The sequence below is a fragment of the Plectropomus leopardus genome, chromosome 20, assembly GCF_026936395.1.
Source record: "Plectropomus leopardus strain MGB_pleo_1.0 chromosome 20, ASM2693639v1, whole genome shotgun sequence".
NCBI lineage: Eukaryota > Metazoa > Chordata > Actinopteri > Perciformes > Serranidae > Plectropomus > Plectropomus leopardus.
The window spans coordinates 6112471-6130332 of NC_142195.1; the positions used below are offsets into that span (position 1 = coordinate 6112471).

Here is a 17862-nt window from a genome sequence, read left to right on the forward strand (position 1 = left end):
ATCAGATTGGACTACTTCCTGTATAAATGTAGTTAAACGTGGTGTAGGCCATTCTGTTAGATACAGATATCAATGAAAATGAACTACTACCTGTATAAATGTAATTAAATGCGGAGTGGGTCATTCTGTTAGGTCCAAAAATTGTTTAGAATGAACTAAGACTTCTATAGATTATGAGTAGGTCATTTTGATAGGCAAAAATATCTATCAGATTGGACTACTAAATGTACAAATGTAGTTTAATGTGGTGTAGGTCATTCTGTTACATACAGATACCTATCAGAATGCACTACTACCTGCATTAATGTGTAGTGGCCTCTGCTGTCAGGTACAAATATCAATCAGGAGGGACTGCTACTTATATGAATATGGAGTAAGCCATTCTGTCAGGTACAAATATCTATCCAAATGGACTACGGTACATAAAATGTAGTTAAATGTGGAGTAGGTCATTCTGTCTGGTACAAATATCAATCAGAATGGACTGCTACTTGTATAAATGTGAAGTAGATAATTTTGTGATGTACAAATATCCTGAGATGGGTCTTTGTTTTGCAAGTCACAAATAAGTCTTTTCACCTATAAGTTCCAAGTCAAGACAGACAAGTTCCACGTCTAGTCCCAAGCCCTCAATTTGTTGTTGGAGTCCCAAACAAATCATAGTACATTCTTCATTAAATGCAAAAAAAAAAAAAAAATCATTAATGCTTTTACTTTTGCATTTATTTGTTAAAACAAACATGTTACTGCACTTAAACTAACATGATCTAAGCATTATTTCACTCACTATGTTCATATTAGCCCAGACTTACTGCTCTTTTCAAATGTTTACTGCTGCATATTTTTTAATATAAATTAGGAATTACATCTTTAGTTCGGGAGAAGGTTACAAGTATTTTTTTCAAGTCAAAAGGCTAAAGTCCAAGTGCAATCATGAGTCACTGGTGTTAAAGTCCACGTCAAATTGCAGATCATTTTGACTGTCCAGTCTAGAGCCAGTCTAAATGCATCAAATATATCACTCAAGTCCATTTTCTTTTTCAATTAATTTGATTCAGACATGGACAGGCGAAACTGTTGCCTGCAAGACAAAACACTGAGCAAAAAAACACCCCACGACTAGTTTGCGCATTTGGCCGTACGTCACTTCCTCCCTCCTCTCTCTCGCTTCCATCTTGCTCCCCGCATGTGTCTGCTGTTAGTTTACAGGTCAGTGAGGAGCTTTAAATACCTTCTTCCCTGCACTGTTTTCCCCCGATCCGACGGCAAGAGGTAAACGAAAGCCTTTTCTCCCTAGATGGCTGAAATCTGCCGGGGTTTGAAGCTAACGTTACTGACGGTTGTGTGTTGGCTATGAGTGACAGGCCGTCCACTCCACAAGCTCCCAGTTAGCTCAGAGGCTAGCTGAAGTTAGCCCACAAGTTCTGGCACAAAAGCTGAACCACACCTTGTTTTGATACAGAGGTTGGCCGTATTAGTCAGCAAACGTTAGCTTGAACCTACCTGACGCTACCTGCGGTGCTTTTGGCTTATTGTGTGTGGCCCCACCACAGCTTTTAGTTATGTGGCTGTCCCCGCTTGTTATCCACAATACAGGCTACATACCGTTAGCTTTCGGTGGCTAATTAACCAAAGTCAACGCGTTTGGCTGACACTGACAGCTCCTTAATGACTCTAATAAAAGTGGAGTAACCGCTTTGAATGGGGTCAAACCGCCGACTACTGCAGCCATACCGAAGCCTCTGCTGTCTGCCCGTGTGTCAGTATGACTGTTTCAGTGTATTAGCCTCCCCTAACTTCTCATCTCTTGTTTTCGTCTGGTGTATCATGGCTATTGCGAGGTGTTAGTCAAATGACTCTGACAATGTATGTCCATATTGTAGGGGTGGAAAACGACAGAGGACGCACGATACGATACATGTGTCACGATACAATTGCGATTTCTAACATTTTGTAATAATATGAGGGTATTGGATAGCAGATATTGTGATGTATTGTTATTTGTTACCCTAACATATAAATAATATATAAATACTGTCTCAAAAAGAAAAACAATGCCTAAATAGGTTTTATCTATTTGGATAAAGTTTTAAAGATTATGTGCCTCCAGTCATTGTAATTGGTGCAAAATGTATCTAGTCGACTGAAAAAGTAACTGATTATTTTATTCTAGCAAACTACTAAAAGTTTAAGTTGTACTCGCCAATAAGAAGTTTAGTAAAAGGTTGCTGCTTGACGTCAGTGTAGTGATAAAATATTGCCGCACAAAATATCACAATGCTACACTTAATCAATGTTTTCCCCCACCCCTAATAGATTGTATGCATCTCTTACTATAAATATTTGAAAGCTCATAATATTGAATTTACAGTGCAGCTGGCATATCTGAATTAGAATTTCTTTTATTTTCTGTATTAATGAAATGAAATACCAATACATGATATAGTAACACAATAATGAAATATATGTACGCTACATGAACTTAAGTAATGTGATCATGTCCTTGATGTTCAGAGTTCTGTCAGTGAAACCTGACTACATGGTTGTCGATACATACTCAACTCTCATGTGCATGAAGGAAACTTTCAAGAGCAAAAGAAGGGTTAGGTTATATATTGATAATATAACGATGTCTTGATAGGATATTGTCTTAGATTTCAGATATTGTGGTTTCATATGCGTTTTTTCTTTTACTGGTTTTAAAGGCGACATTACAGTAAAGTGAAGTAATTTTTTTAACTTACCAGGCTGTTCTATTTACTGTCTTTACATATTCAGTCAATATACCTACATTATTGCTAAAAGTTTTGACTTGTAAGAGAGGTAGCGCAATAAGGCATTAAAAAAAAAACAGTCCACACTACAGGCAAATTTTTTGTTTAGAATAACACAAAAGTCAGCATTTCACACTTGAACTACACCTAATGTGTTTCTGTTACCAAATGTATGTAGTCAGAAGGGTGGGGTTAGACACAGACGCAGATACAGCCAGTTAGTCATGATAAAAACCCTTTAGAAAGTGCCATACATCACTCACTATCCATGTTCTCTTTCTGTAATGTTTTACACACTGTACATGTAAATCACACTGTCTTCTGGGTTAGATATTTCAGCAGCACACATTGTCTGTTTGCAGTGTTTCATGAGATCAGAGTCTTCAGTCAGCACATGACCAAACCAGATCACACTAAATGCACCTTGCCTCAGCTTGTTACTTGATGTCAAGCCTGTCAGATTTCCAGTTAGTTTTCAGATCTCTCGTTTTCAGTGTGTTGCATTCTGAATGTTTGTATCCCCTTACTGGCATCATGGTTTGCTTCATGTCTTGTTGCCTGCTTTTTGCTGTATTTTTAGATGAGATTTATTTGAGAGATGAGATCTTGTGAATTACTCCTAATATGTTTTTCTGCCTTGGCTGTGTTGTTTTTGCCTGTTTTATTTCATTTTATCATAAGTTTGTAATATTTGTAAGATAGAAAATAGTGCAGTATCACATGAGTTAACTGCTAACTTTCCAAAATGTCTGTAAAAAGTTTGTTAAACACAGAGACTGTCAATATAAAGATACACTAACATAATGTGATGTAATGCACTTTATTTTTTCAGATGAAAGAAACTATGAATCAAGAAAAACTTGCCAAACTGCAGGAACAGGTCCGCATCGGCGGAAAGGTAAGGGACAAAATCATTATCTTTTAGGCCAAAAAAGTCCCAAATTCCACGTAATGGATATGATGGATACAGGAGAAGTTGCCTAAATAGAGCATTAAAAACTCATCTATATGCTTTAAATTCTTGCTGTTTTTGCTGTGTTTTGTAAATATTGTCATGCTTTTTGACTGATGCTCACATTAGAAAATATGATATTGATACACTTTGAAAAAAGAATGAAAAAAAGGTGTTGATAAGCCATGTGACTCGTGTATTTATCACACATGTGAATGCTTATGTAATTTAAATGAACGAACCTGAAGAAGCTACAGGCAAAATGCATCACTCGCTCTGGAATAAAGTCGCGGTAAAGTTCTTCAGTGTGCGACGGTCAATCTTGTTCTTAACTGTTTATGTTTTTATGTCTGTCCCCACAGGGTAGTGCACGTAGAAAGAAGAAGGTTGTACACAGAACAGCAACCGCAGATGACAAGAAGCTGCAGTTCTCCTTAAAGAAACTCGGTGTCAACAATATCTCTGGTATTGAAGAGGTAGGAATAAACTCTCATCTCAGTTTTGTCTCATTTTGACTTAAGGTGACGGTTTCAGTGCTGCCTGGGGTTTCGTTGCAAACTTTTGTCTTCTGTTGCAGGTTAACATGTTTACAAATCAAGGAACAGTCATCCACTTTAACAATCCCAAAGTGCAGGCCTCCCTCGCAGCCAACACCTTCACCATCACTGGCCACGCTGAGACCAAGCAGCTGACCGAGATGCTTCCTGGTATCCTGAACCAGCTGGGAGCCGACAGCCTGACGAGCCTCAGGAGACTCGCTGAGGCTCTGCCCAAACAGGGTTAGTAACCTGTTAGACTCGCTTAGTTGTTCTAATGCCCGGTACACATTACAGGTGAATCAAGATGGTCTGGGGCCTGATTCCGCCCTCCTAACACCTGTCAGCAAAGCCCCAGTTTTGTGACAGTTGTAAAGATTATCTGACCAGATTTTCCTGTGGTGTGAGGTATTTTTTTTGTTTGTTTGTTTTTTCTACAACCCCCCCCCCCCCATCCGTTTGCAAGTCTAGCTTAGTTGCCCCAATTTCAAATCACAAATAATCTTCCTGTTGTGAGGAGGGGGGGACCCTGAAGATTGCCGGCAGTCCCGCAGATCTCAGAGGGTTTTAATGCAATATGGAACTCAATTTAGGATTTACTCACCAAAATTTAAGGTTTCTTTATGAATTTTCTGTCAAAAGTAACAGCTACTTTTTTGTGCTTGTCAACCGCCATGTTTGTTTACTTTGATTTGCATTTCTGGTTTTGGGAGTCGGGTTGTTTGCGAGTGAAATCTGTTAGTATGGTGTGTTGTTTTGGCCAAATTGTTGCTCTTACCTCACTATAGGAACAACATTGTTAAATTTCAATCTATGTGCAGGGTCTCTCACATTTTCAACATCTGCTGAGATTACAAAAATCTTTTAGTGTGGGCCAGCCTTAAGCCCAGGATGCTGACGGTGTCCGTACAAAATCGTGTCAAAGGGAGGTGTTTTGGTACAGAGTTTAAGGATTAAAATGGCTTAGCGAAAAAGCCATATTAAACATTAAAGGTTTTTTAGCATGCTGGTTGCCTGCCCAGAGGTTGTTTTATGCACAGCGCTAGAATGAAATGTAAAGTCGTTCCACGTAGCGACAGGGATTTACAGAAAGGCGACCAATGACAGGCTTTATGTCCACTTTTGACATCCTGCGAGCCTGTCTATTAACTTATCATACTAAAGCTTATTCTCACATAAAGTCATAATTTAGCATACATGACTGCAGAACTGTATTTTTTAGGGCTTTAAATGTTTGTGTATTCTTACCTGCACCATCACAGTATGGAGGTCAAGGTCAGGTGCATGCAGCAGCAGCAAGAATATACACTATGTTACATTGATGCATGAAACGATGACTTAAGTTCATAAGCAGGAGTTATGCACGGAAACATTTTTAGGAGTGGCGGAGCTGGAAGACCGGCCTGCAGGTTACTGGTCAGCAACAACAGCAACTGAGAGAGTTACGTCTGAGATGAGGACAGTGTGTTTGTGTTGCTTCACCGCTGTGGAGTCTGTTAATGGAAATACATCCAACATGCAAATGCACATTCAGCAGCAACACCTAGATGTGCCAAAAACGATAAATGTTTTGGTGCTATAAATATTTAAATATAGCCATGGTGGAACGAACTAAACCTCTTCTCCTAATGCACAAGTTTCATTTTTGTTATTCTGTGTATTTGTGTATTTTCATTTGGGGTCGACCGATATTGTTTTTTCAGGGCTGATACCAATTATTCGTACTTATTGAGACAGATAACCGATATTTGGAACTGTTTCACATTCATAATAAAAATTAAAATATTTCTGTCGAAATTTAGAATTTGGAATAGAACAAACTCCAACACAAAAGTTTGTTTAAATGCCTTTAGCAAATATTTAACCAGAACTGAAACTTTTAACATCATTATTTGGAAAGTTCCCAGCAATAATTTAATAAAGGTAAATGGAGAAAAAAAGAGAAAAAATAACTCCCTGACGACATACATTTTATTGGCGATCATTAAAATAAAATGCTGATACTGATAATCTGCAAAATGCCAAATATTTGCTATTGCCCACCCCCATTTTTCAATTCAGTTCTATATCCTGTTGTGACCTGTTGCCTTTGTGGAAAGTGCATGTTCAGTGTTTGTACATTGTAATACAGTAGATATTGAAATATTTCTTATTTTTATAATGAGAATAGTTTAGTTTTTAGCTGCCAGGGGGCAAAATGTGGCCTCAGTAGCCAGCTAGAGTCTGTCTTGACACTAATACAAGTGTCTACAGAAAATAAATGAAAAGAAGAATATCCTTAAGCATTTTTATTTGTCAAAACATGACACCTAAACGGGGGGATGAACCAAACACTGACTTTTATGAACCGTGATGTCTCCAGTATTTTCTGTTTAGTCAAACTTGTTTAAAGACATGAGTCTCGCTGCCCTCTGGGTGTAACTTCGATTGTTCTGTGGCAACTTAGCTGTTTAAACTGCTCTTCAAACCACTGACACATCTTTCTGTTCTTGCAGCTGGAGATGGAAAAGCGCCAATTGCAACAGTAGAAGAAGAGGACGACGATGTTCCAGGTGAGTGCTATAATGTACAATATGTGTTTTCCTGCTGTCAGGGGCCCCTCAATCAAAACAGGACCAAGAGAGTCACCTTCTCTTAGTTAGAATTCCTTCAGTGTTCGTCGTTCAGAAGTACGGAAACACATTGCTGCCACTCTAGAATAAAAAAATATGCATCAGTTTCATGTTATAAAGTGATAATTTATAATGTATGTCAGCAGAAATTGACAGTGAAAATGGTTTTTTGATGTTTATATTGACTCTACACCATGTTTCACTGCAGTTTAACAGTCTCTATCTGTCACAGAGATTAGGAAATACAAAGACACCTGTTTTACTCCAACGTCCCCGCTTCACACAGCAACACTGACAAAAGCAGTTTCACGTTAACAATGGTGTTTCTCTGAGACACGTTTGCTCAGCTTGTTTCTCTGATATATCAAGATCCAGACTTCTGATGACTTTAATCCTTCATCTGGTGAAAGTATAAAGGTGCAAAGGGGATACCACTGACAGGTGATGGTGACCAAATGGCACGCACCGTGCCCTTGATTAAAATTACAGAGTTCTCTATGGTTTGAACATTGTTGGAAGTGTTTTGGATAATGGGAGCACATAACCAGTGTCTCCCGCAGAATGAGAGTGTATGTGTGGCGGTAGCTGATGACTGGACGAGGGGGCATCAGCAAACTGTGCCTTTGAGTCATTCTGTGTCCCCTCTCTAAATTCAGACTGGAGTTGACAATTGTTGGAATGATTGAATGATAACTGAATAACTTTTTTTCAGTCTTTTTTATGTTTTTTTTAATCATTCTGTATCCCCTCTCTAAATTCTGAGCTTTTTGTGGGTCCATGAACACAGCGCTGGCAGATTTGTTTTTTTCCTCAGCAGCAGTTTTTGACTTGTGGGGTGGATAGATCAGATCAATGAATGAGAGCGGCTGCAAACTTATACATCCAGTGCAATAAACCGTTGATTTCACTTAAAATGCACCTGGCATTCTACTGCTCAGAGGACGCTCTGTGCTCCCACAGTGTGGTGCCATAAATAACCGAACAGTATTCCAACAATGTGTCTAGCAAATGGTCCAGCTCCAAAAATAGAAAATCTATTTGTGGCTGCAGATATTTTAATCGTGGCAGGCCGCCACAGATAAATAAATGAGTGGTAAAGCCTGACACAACTCAACAGAATATATAACATCGGTATAGTCGTTCTTAGACATTATAATGCAGAAGTAACATACTGCATCTTTAAATATCTCATCTTGTGTTACAATCAACCGTCTAGCATTCAAAATAAAAGGTTACTGAAAAATGTAATGTTTGGTCATCTTGCATCAAACTCCTTTGCAGGCTTGTTTGGAAATACTCTGTCACATTTGTTCATTATGAGGAAAGTTTTTTTTCTCTCTTTCTCTCCATTAAATAAACACGGTTTGTTTTCTTTGGGCTTGTGAAAGGGGTCACACGAAGGGGATTCATCAATGACTTAAGACCAATGGTGCAATGTTTGAATCTCGTCTTATTGTTTATAAGATCTCAAGATCCCGTTTGCTTTTCTTTGTGAGGAAAATAGACCAAACACATGCGGTTGCCATTAGAATAATCTAAGCTTTTTTTCCCAGGACTTCTCTTCTCGCCGTAGCTCTCACTAATGTAACAAACGATTACACATGCACTCAGCAATAGCAGCAGTCGCAGCCTGATGGCACAGGGGTTAACAGCCATTGCCATCATGCTGTTATTGGAGTTAAGTTTCCTTTTTGTTCTCCCTCTGATGGAACATGTTTACTTAGACCTTTCCAATTGTTTCCATTTTAACCCCTCGACCCTTTGTGCCAAAGCTCTTGCGAGGCTGATTTCTCACATTTCGTGGAGTAATTGAAGCCAACCTTTTGATGCGTATACGCCATCATTTTTACAGCTGCTTTCAGTAGTTGAGGCCCTCATATGTTGAGCACATTGAGTCGGTGTAGTTGAGGGGAAAGATGAGCAAATAATTTGGATTGCATTACTCCTTGTATCACGTTTCAGATAAACATGCTTTTCCTGAGTTGTGCTCCGCGCCTCTGAGAGTCATTTGCGCAGATGGACAATTTACCATCGAACTTTTTTGTTTCAGACCTGGTGGAGAACTTTGATGAGGCGTCCAAGGATGAGGCTAACTAGAGGAAACGGGACTCCGTGAAGTGTCAGAACTTGACGGGACCATGTGAGGCACAAGATGTTTTTCTGTCTGTTTCGAGGGGTGGAAAGCTGATAGTTAAAGTACCTGAGAAGATGGATAATCTGTCGACTTTTGGCTGTGAGCGTTGTGTTAAAATGTGCAACACCTGAACAAAGTGCTTGAATACGTTTATTATTTTGGGGTAATTTTCTAGAATAGCACTCTAAAACCAAGGGGTAGCAGTATTTAAGGTATTTTAGTACTCATTCCACTTCTCCATCAGACTCTCCAAATGCTTGTTGTGCTCTGTATGTCCAGTTAGAGTGAGAGATTGTGTGTAAAATGTGGTGTTTAATGCTCCTGCTGTAGTGTGCATCTTATTTTCCTCCATGTTACTGAACCTTAATTCTTTGTGGCCTCTCTCAAAACACCATATCTGGAATAAACCTTTGCTACTGTCAATATATATCCAACATTTCTGGTGTTTTTTTACCCTCAATTGCAGTTTCTGCAGCTGAAATACTGCGGCTGCCCTTCTGTAAATTGGTCAGGTTTGAAGGTTGATCTTTGAACTGTTTACAGTGATGTGCAACTCAGTTAAAGGAGCATTTCACAAAAAAAAAACCTCAAGTAGAAATGAAAAAAGTCAACTTTTACAATCACAGCTGCATCCCAGCTGTAGAATTTTGCTTATTTTTTATAAATGGGATTGTGTGGGGCACTTATCTATAGACAGTATATTAGGAACAGTAGATGTCAGTCAGCACGCCCCCAGTTTGGAGAAGCAGGCTGGAGTCTAACACAGAAGTCGAGCAATGTACTACTGTGGATGGGGGTCAGCAGAAAAATGTATTTAAGCCACCTAAAAAAATCAGTTAAAGTGTACACTGTATTAAGAGTATTTTTTACCATGTTACCTTGCTGCAGACAGCCCCTCCTCAGTTCCTCATCCCATGCTCTTGTCAAAGCCACCAGACCCCTTTTAGAAAAACATTAATTTTAGTTCAGTGAACACAGAAGCTGCTGATCTACCACTGCTGCAACATTTTAGTTAGTTGTGTAATGTTTGACTTTGATGAATCTGAACTAACCTTTTAAAACACCAAAGTCACACAATACACAAGCAAAGTGACTGATAAAGACAGCAGTAGACCAGCAGCTCCTGTGTTCAGTGATTTTTTTAAATGACTGTTTCGCTTAATGGAGTCTGGCTTTGGGCAGAGCAACATCACATCTTCAGTTCCCCACTGGAAGTCACTGGTGAGGTTCAGCTGTGAAAATATTCTTTATAGCTTTACCTTCAGTGATAGACTCCTCCCTGCTTCTTGGTGCAGCACTAAACAGCCTTGAAAGCGTGTATTCTCCCCACGACTGTGACTCTAGTTGCAGTTTTAAAAGATCTTTTAATTAAATAACAGCTTATTTCCCGTGTTTGTAAACTGCGGCTTGACCTTCTTGTCTTGCAATCAGTTAAATATCTGTACAGAAAGATGAGTGTTACTGAGGTCAGTACAAGTTATACCTTGATACATCACTTAGGACTGGTATAAAACACAAGCACCTTCATACAGTGGCAAACAGCACCACAGTTACTTTGCTTAACATTTCAATGAGGTGTGAGGTCTTTAAAAATTCACACAACAATAGTGGACATTAGTATCATAAATACACAGAAACAAAACAGACTTAACATCAATGTGAGCATTTTATCACAATACAACACGTCTAAAGTATAAATAGAATAAACTCCATACAACCAACACAAAATCTTCAGGATCAACAGTCCGTCACTGTGTGCATTCCAGCCTGTAAAAACCTGTTTTCAAATTTTCAATCTGCCGACTTTGCAGTCATCTTCGTAGAAGCAAAACAAGACTCAGAAATGTGCCTGAACAGTATGAACATGAGGCAAATTGTATTACATTAAAATTCCTTTACTTTTTAAAATCTGTTTTATGATTAAGGTTAATACTTGCCATGGCATGAAGAGGATGGATCAGCCACTGATGCATTTAATTTAAAATACGACTGCAAACCTCCATGCTCAGTTAAAGCAAAATCAACTCTACACTGCAAAAAAATCCGTCGCTGTATTCAGATCCGAATCTCAACTCTGCATTCGACGTGAAGAGTAAAAGTTAAAAAGACGATTACACTGAAAACGTGTCGCGTACAAACCTTCATGTGCATCATGCCAACAAAATACTGCTGACATGATGTTGAAATGTCACATTATGAACTCAAATTACTCCTGTTGGCAGACAGCCGGGGCGTGCTACATGATTGTCAAGAGCCCGGCTGCGTCCCTTCCGCATTCATTTTCCTTGAGTGTTCATTCTCTGATTCCCATCAGTAACTTCAGCAGGTGTGCCTCCATCACCTGTTGAACTGAACGGAGAAATGCAGAATTTTACTGAACAGAGCTATGTTTCATATCAAAATGAATACTAATCACACTTTTGCAAACTGACAGTAAAGTGATTGTTTTTCTGAGCAGGCACACTGTCGACAGCTTGTTTCCAGCTCCGATCAAAGTAAAGTGTGACAGGAGTTAACTTGAAATTTTGTGTTTAGAGAAAATCAGCCTTTTAATTAGCGCTTCCCACTTTGGGGGTTCATGTAGATAATATTAGAAATTATTTAATCAGTAAAAAAACAAGTTTTTTAGTGAGCTTTCATTTTTCTAAGTATAACTTATTTTAATGTCTAAAATTCTTTTAGAAAATTATTTCAATGATACCATTCAGCACTACATGTGCCACCTCTGGCAGTTCTTCTATATGGTAAGATTGTTTTAATGTTTCTTGTGATGGTTTGCGTTGTTGTTTACTGCTGTGTGGTAAATATGTTTCACCCTTTAAATATTAGTTTGTGTTAATAATGTGCTCACTAGATAGCAAGATCTTCCAGATTCCCTTTTTTCAATGACGATTATAGACTAATGCCATCTTAGTTCCCCCTCACACAGGCTTAGAACATACAGTACATACTGGTTGGCTGTAGATTTTCGTCTTTGCAGTGTGTTTACGTGTAACTTTTGGCCGTGACACAAGCAACATGAGGCGGCGCATCAGTCGACTTTGTCACTGCCAGTTTTTTGATGTCGGTTTGGTGTGTCTGGGCTTTTAAATGTAAGCTCAGACTATGAGTTTAATTGACACATACCATTGCGGTGGCCCATGGCAACAGCCATGTCCATTGCATTGAATCCAGAGTCAGACTCGATTGTGGGATCAGCACCGCTCTCTGAAAAACATAACCATCCCAAAATGTTATTGTTGCACAGGTTTGTGTTGGATGCATAACATTTCCTAGATGTTATGCATCCAACACAACAGTAAAGAATGCTGAACAAAGAAGTTTTTCTGACTACTAGTTTTAGAAAATGTGTCCTCACCTAACAAGATTTCAACACAGCGCACATGGTTGCCATGGACAGCGTACAGCAGAGGGGCTCCTCCATTCTGAGGGCCACAGGAGCAAAGTCTCAACACAGACTCTAAATTTCTCTAAACTAAATTTCATTGTATATAACTGTACACTGACAAATGAATCTGACTCACCAGGGCTTAAATTAACCCTTTGAAACCTGGGCATCTTGGCTTGATTTATTTCAAAACATGGCAAGAAGGCAATAAGCAATTTCAGAAGAAATGACCCATATATTAGAAAGAAATAAGAACAAATGACACAGAAATTACCAAAAGATCTGCACAAAAAACAGTAAGTAGAAAAAGTAAAAAGTTAAAAAAAAAAGAAATTATCTGGAAAAGCTGCACAAAACGTGATGATTCTGTAAAAATAATTTTATATATAATTATGATAATTAGAAACTTAGTTTTCTGGACATTTTACCCTAGATTTTTTTTTTTTTTTTTAATTTTTAAAGATTTTTTGGGGGGGCTTTTACTGACCTTAACAGACAGGACAGTTTGAGAGTGAAAGGGGGAGAGTGACGGGGCGACATGCAGCAAGGGGCTGAAATCAGAATCAAACCCACTACTGCTGCGGGCGAGGATACAACCTCTGTATATGTGGTGCTGCTTTATCCACTGAACCATCAGGTGCCCGCCCTTGCTTTTTTTTAAATTTATTTATTTATTTTTCTAAATTTACATAATTCTTGAAATTTTCAGGACATTCCAGGCTAAGTCGCTCATTGCCTTTTATACCTTTGCTTTTTTATGGAATTCAAAGGTTTAAATACTTATTCAAGGCGTCCGAATGCAGCACGGCAAAAGTGATGTCAATCCAGGTTTCAAAGGGTTAATAGTAGGAGTCACATTACACCCCTGGTGCAAAGTGAGTGAAAAATCTCTCTTGTATCATATTTTTTTATTGTCATATTCTACTTAATCAGCTCTAGTAATTACGGGATAAACGCTTCGTATTCTTACCCAGTCGTATTCATTGACGTCAACACCACAGTCAATGAGCATCTTCACAATATCAGTGTAACCCTTACTGCACGCCAGCGACAACGCACTTTCCCTCCCTTTGGCCAGGAGGTTGGGGTCAGCACCCTACGGCAAAGAATGATACAGACAGTACATAAATAAAGAGGGCATACTCCTTCATAAAATCACAGGATCTGAATAATACGAGTCGTTCAGATATCCTCACGTTTTGGAGCAGAAACTCGACAACAGCGATCTGTCCGTGTGCAGCCGCCCACATCAGGGGGGTGAAGCCTTCCTCATCTTGGAGGTTGATTACAGTCTCTATTAGGATGACACATAACAAGATAAATAAACAACATCACTGCATATATTTTCATTCACAAAGCTGCTTGTCCTTTGCGGGAGTACAGTGAAATAGGGGAAGATAATATAATTTGATATTTAAAACTACATTTCTTACTGGTTATTAATGCAGCTTAACAATATTACATAAAAATGTTGGAAAAAGTTAATAGACAGTATAACTAGTATATAATTTCATTTAATTACTCTCATTAAATACTAAGTTTCATGTGTTATTTAGCATGTTATTCAAAGTTCTTGCAGATTAAGACAAGTCATATTGAAGGTTTTTAAAGACTTTGTTATGCCAGACTGAAGTTTTAAGACCAAATTTCTCATAACAAAAGTTAAAGGACAATTTTATTTTGCCCAAATGTTTATTGTAGCATAAAACATGATGTTTTCTTTTTGTCCAGTGAAAAAGTTAATGATCTACATCAAATGTTGAAAAATAAACCCATCATGCTAAGAGTGGAACACATGGAAAACAATTAACATATATTATCATAAACATATCTATTTGGATCACCATTGTGCTGAGTTTAAAAAGAGGAATTTACTTAATTATTTCACAAGAAATATATGTTACCAAATATTTTACAATACATTAAAAAAAGATATTCTCCATGATACAACTCTGGGCAAACGTATTTCCTAATAAGGAGAAAAGGGGGCGTGGCAGTATGTTAATTGCACACAGTTGGCACGAGCCTGCCAATTAAGAATAACTCTTGATTCACCAACATACGCACAGAGGCAAGAGCAAAGATCAGACGGGACGCACGTCTCTTGAATTTGACGGTAATGTTGCTGATGCTTACTTTAAGCGCAGAGTAAGAACGTTTCTACGCATATATTAGTGAATGAGGCCCGCACGTATGATGCCTACCTTGTTCAATCCTGCTGGCCAGAAACACCATCTCACCTTGGGCTGCAAGCTGGTGGATAGACAAAGCTGAGAGGAAAAAGCAGTAGATTAACATTTTGACTTGACTCTGTTTAAATAAATCGAGATTTTAAAAGCTGTGCTACTTACAATGCACCAAGAGAGGTGTGGAAGAAACCTCGTTCCCGCGGTGTTTGTTGGTGAGAGTGGTGGACTGTTTGATGGGGGAGAAATGTTTGGTGGTGGAAGGCGTGTAAACATGGCGCACCTGGATCCCCGGAGAGGGTGAAGTCTGGATGTTGCACTCAGCTGAGAAGAGGAGAGAAACACTTGTGGTAAGTGAGCCTCGCGCATCGGACATTAAGATGTAAACAGCGTGTAAAGTTACGTTAAAGACACATATATGGGGCTCTTACCTTTAAATAAAACAGAGGCCACCTCCAGATCAGAGTTGACCTGGTCCTGGATGTTCTTGCTGTCCTCCTCGTTGAGCGACTTGACAAATCTCGAGCAAACATTCATGTCAAAGCGGTTGGGCAGGATGAACTTGATGCCCATGGCCACATTTTGAGTGCCTGTGTCATCTGGGCTTGCACCCACCGACTGCTCGGTCTTGATGGCACTCAAATCCGGCATGACACAGATCCCCTCCATGTCCTCTGACCCTCCGGAGGCTGACACCGTAACGTTGTCCATTCTCTCACCGAGCTGTCACACTGAGGTCACACGGCAAGCCTGAGAAAATTATATTAAAAACACTATTCAAGAGGTTGACGGTAGCGTTATCTCCCTCTGTCTGCCGACGATAATCTACACAGAGCAGCCGTCATATTAAATGCCCGGTAAACTGCATGTTAGCTATCAGTTAGCATGCTAGCTGTTGTTTCCATAACCTTCCGTTTGACGCACTAACGAAACGTAGCAAACACATTTGAATATGAAAACACATTTAGCGAAGGTTACGAAAAAATAAATACATTCCTTACTTGAAAATTCATTGTTTTATGTCATTATCCACAAGCGGCGACACTTTTACAATCGGTGTTTTGGTATTTTTACGCATGCGCAAGTGGGTCACGTCAACAATGCGGTGCATCCACTATTGCCATCCCTCACTTTGGTTCCGGATTCCTGCTAAGGAAAATATCAAATCTTTTATATTTAAAACGTTGAATCCTGAAAACATGGGAAAACCGGCAATGAGCAACTTGGCTATGAAGGCCCCGCAAATTGCAAGTAAGGACTTGAAAAATAAAAATAAGATAGGGAAAATGTCCACACAACTATATTTAGAATTGTCATAATTATATACTGAAAATTATCTTACACAATATTACTACTACTACTACTACTACTACTACTACTACTAATAATAATAATAATAATAATAATAATAATAATAACATTAATACTGATTGTTTTTATTATTATTATTATTGTTGTTGTTGTTATTATGTTATATGTTGTTTTAAACTTGCCTTTTTGCCATGCTTTTGAAAGAAACCAAGCTAATTTGCTCAGGTTTCAAAAGGTTTATAAGGAATATATATATATGTATATATATATATATGTGTGTGTGTGTGTGTGTGTGTGTGTGTGTGTATATATATATATATATATATATATATATATATATATATATATATATATATATATATTTAATGTGTGTGTGTGTGTATATATTTATTAGACAATTAAGACAAGACAATTATCCACATTCCCTAAGGGTCTAAGAAATGACCTTGAAAGTACTTGACAGCAGGACATCGTCTAGTCTTGAGTTTACCTCAGCCTAAAGGGATAGTTCGGATGTTTTTGAAGTGGGTTTGTATGGATTACTTATCCATAATCAGTGTTTTACATACAGTAGATGTCAGTCAGCACACCCCCAGTTTGGAAAAGCAGGCTAAAATGACACAGTAATCGTCGTGACTCGGTGTCGCTGCTCATTTAAAGAGACTCCTGCTGTCAAAACTGTTCAAGCTGCATTTTAGTAAATAATACATTTTATGACACCTATAACTTTTTTTTACAGCTTCACATGAACTCAACATCACTTAAGTTCAAAGAAATCTCATAAAACATAGTAACACTTTGAGTGTTTTATTAAATGCAACAGCAAACATCTGACTAAATTAAAGAAATGATGGCAACATTGAGCCTGCTGACACCTGGTGATAACATGCGTTCTTGGTGATCAGATCACATGTGTACAGTGCTAAATACAGGTGTAAACAACCACCAAGACATACTGTGATCCGATGACTCAAACTACCTGCTGAGGTGGACTGGGACACATATGACCAGAGATCTTTTGGACAGGGACATCAGTGCAGGACATGGTGGTTTTGGTGACAAGGGGTTTATGCTCTAAAATGTACCCATGTTGGATCACCCAAATGCATGTTAATGCCGGGTCTAAACAGGCTTGGAGTGTGCTCGGTGGACGGCTGGGATGGCGGCTTTGTGTCGAAGGGTTCATGTTGACTCTCAGGAGCTCTTGGACAGAAGAGGAGTCCTGTCCTGAAACAAATACATCTGTTTGTGCTCTTTGTGTTATGTAAGGAAATATAACATGTCTGCTAACAGCATCAGTGTTCTCCAAAATTCTGTCACACTAATGGACTGTTAAATGACGAACCGTCTTTTAATTTAATGTTATTAACCCTTTAAAATCTTGATCCTCATCAATTCTGTTATGCTGCATTCAGATGCTTCTCACAAGCTTTTTAATCCTCAAAACTGAGCAAATTGGGTTTTGTTACTTTGAAAAACATGTGGGGAAAAGGCAACAAGAAACTTGCCCAAAAATAGTATATGGTGTCAAGAAAATGACCTGGAAATTCGTTAATTTTTTTAAATGGGCAAGTATGATAAGAAAATGATCAAAAAACTAGGGAAAATGTACAAAAAACTATTATTTATAGTAATAATGTACTTAAAATTATGTTACAGAAAAATGATTCTACATATATCAATATATTTTAATTCACTGACTTTGACTTTTCTTGTTTTTGCTTATTATTAGGTAATTTTCTTGTATTTTTTACTGATTTCATGCAAATTTCTAGGCCATATGTTTCCTACTCTCTGTTTTTGAAAAAAGCAACCTAATTTTCTCAGGTTATAAAGAATTAATCTGCTACAGGTTATTTTAGTATAGAAAACATCTAAGGGGTTTATCTTTTATGCTGACTGTAATTCAATATATGGAGAAAAGTTTGAATATCCTCAGCATATGCTAATGTATGGCAGTTATTGTAAT

General features: G+C 38.3%; 2 protein-coding genes across 3 annotated transcripts; one reads left to right on the plus strand and one right to left on the minus strand.

Annotated features, from left to right (window-relative positions):
- Positions 1–1128: 1128 nt before the first annotated feature.
- Positions 1129–9435, plus strand: btf3 (basic transcription factor 3). 2 transcript variants are annotated; one of them, XM_088070841.1, is made up of 6 exons: positions 1129–1209; positions 3607–3672; positions 4089–4202; positions 4304–4505; positions 6758–6814; positions 8925–9435. In XM_088070841.1, exons 2-6 carry the CDS (start codon positions 3607–3609, stop codon positions 8969–8971), a joined length of 486 nt encoding a protein of 161 aa, XP_087926967.1. In that variant the 5' UTR covers positions 1129–1209; the 3' UTR covers positions 8972–9435. The 2 variants fall into 2 exon arrangements, with proteins under 2 accessions (XP_087926967.1, XP_087926968.1); XM_088070842.1 differs by having other exon boundaries at positions 1142–1272.
- Positions 9436–10352: 917 nt separating this feature from the next.
- Positions 10353–15707, minus strand: ankra2 (ankyrin repeat family A member 2). The gene is made up of 9 exons (XM_088070840.1): positions 15584–15707; positions 15014–15332; positions 14748–14906; positions 14601–14666; positions 13593–13690; positions 13367–13492; positions 12367–12433; positions 12135–12215; positions 10353–11357 (listed from the first exon to the last, which is right to left on the minus strand). Exons 2-9 carry the CDS (start codon positions 15291–15293, stop codon positions 11302–11304), a joined length of 933 nt encoding a protein of 310 aa, XP_087926966.1. The 5' UTR covers positions 15294–15332; positions 15584–15707; the 3' UTR covers positions 10353–11301.
- Positions 15708–17862: the final 2155 nt, after the last annotated feature.

What these genes read in the sequence shown, in the direction of transcription:
- btf3 (XM_088070841.1), top strand. Translation starts at nt 3,607, where the DNA reads ATGAAAGAAACTATGAATCAAGAAAAACTTGCCAAACTGCAGGAACAG. An exon ending in TGAGGCTCTGCCCAAACAGG is followed by an intron (nt 4,506 to 6,757) that starts GTTAGTAACCTG and finishes CTGTTCTTGCAG; the next exon opens with CTGGAGATGGAAAAGCGCCA. An exon ending in AGAGGACGACGATGTTCCAG is followed by an intron (nt 6,815 to 8,924) that starts GTGAGTGCTATA and finishes TTTTTGTTTCAG; the next exon opens with ACCTGGTGGAGAACTTTGAT.
- ankra2 (XM_088070840.1), bottom strand. Translation starts at nt 15,293, where the DNA reads ATGGACAACGTTACGGTGTCAGCCTCCGGAGGGTCAGAGGACATGGAG. An exon ending in ACGTCAATGAATACGACTGG is followed by an intron (nt 12,434 to 13,366) that starts GTAAGAATACGA and finishes TGTGGCCCTCAG; the next exon opens with AATGGAGGAGCCCCTCTGCT. An exon ending in CTGTGTTGAAATCTTGTTAG is followed by an intron (nt 12,216 to 12,366) that starts GTGAGGACACAT and finishes TATGTTTTTCAG; the next exon opens with AGAGCGGTGCTGATCCCACA.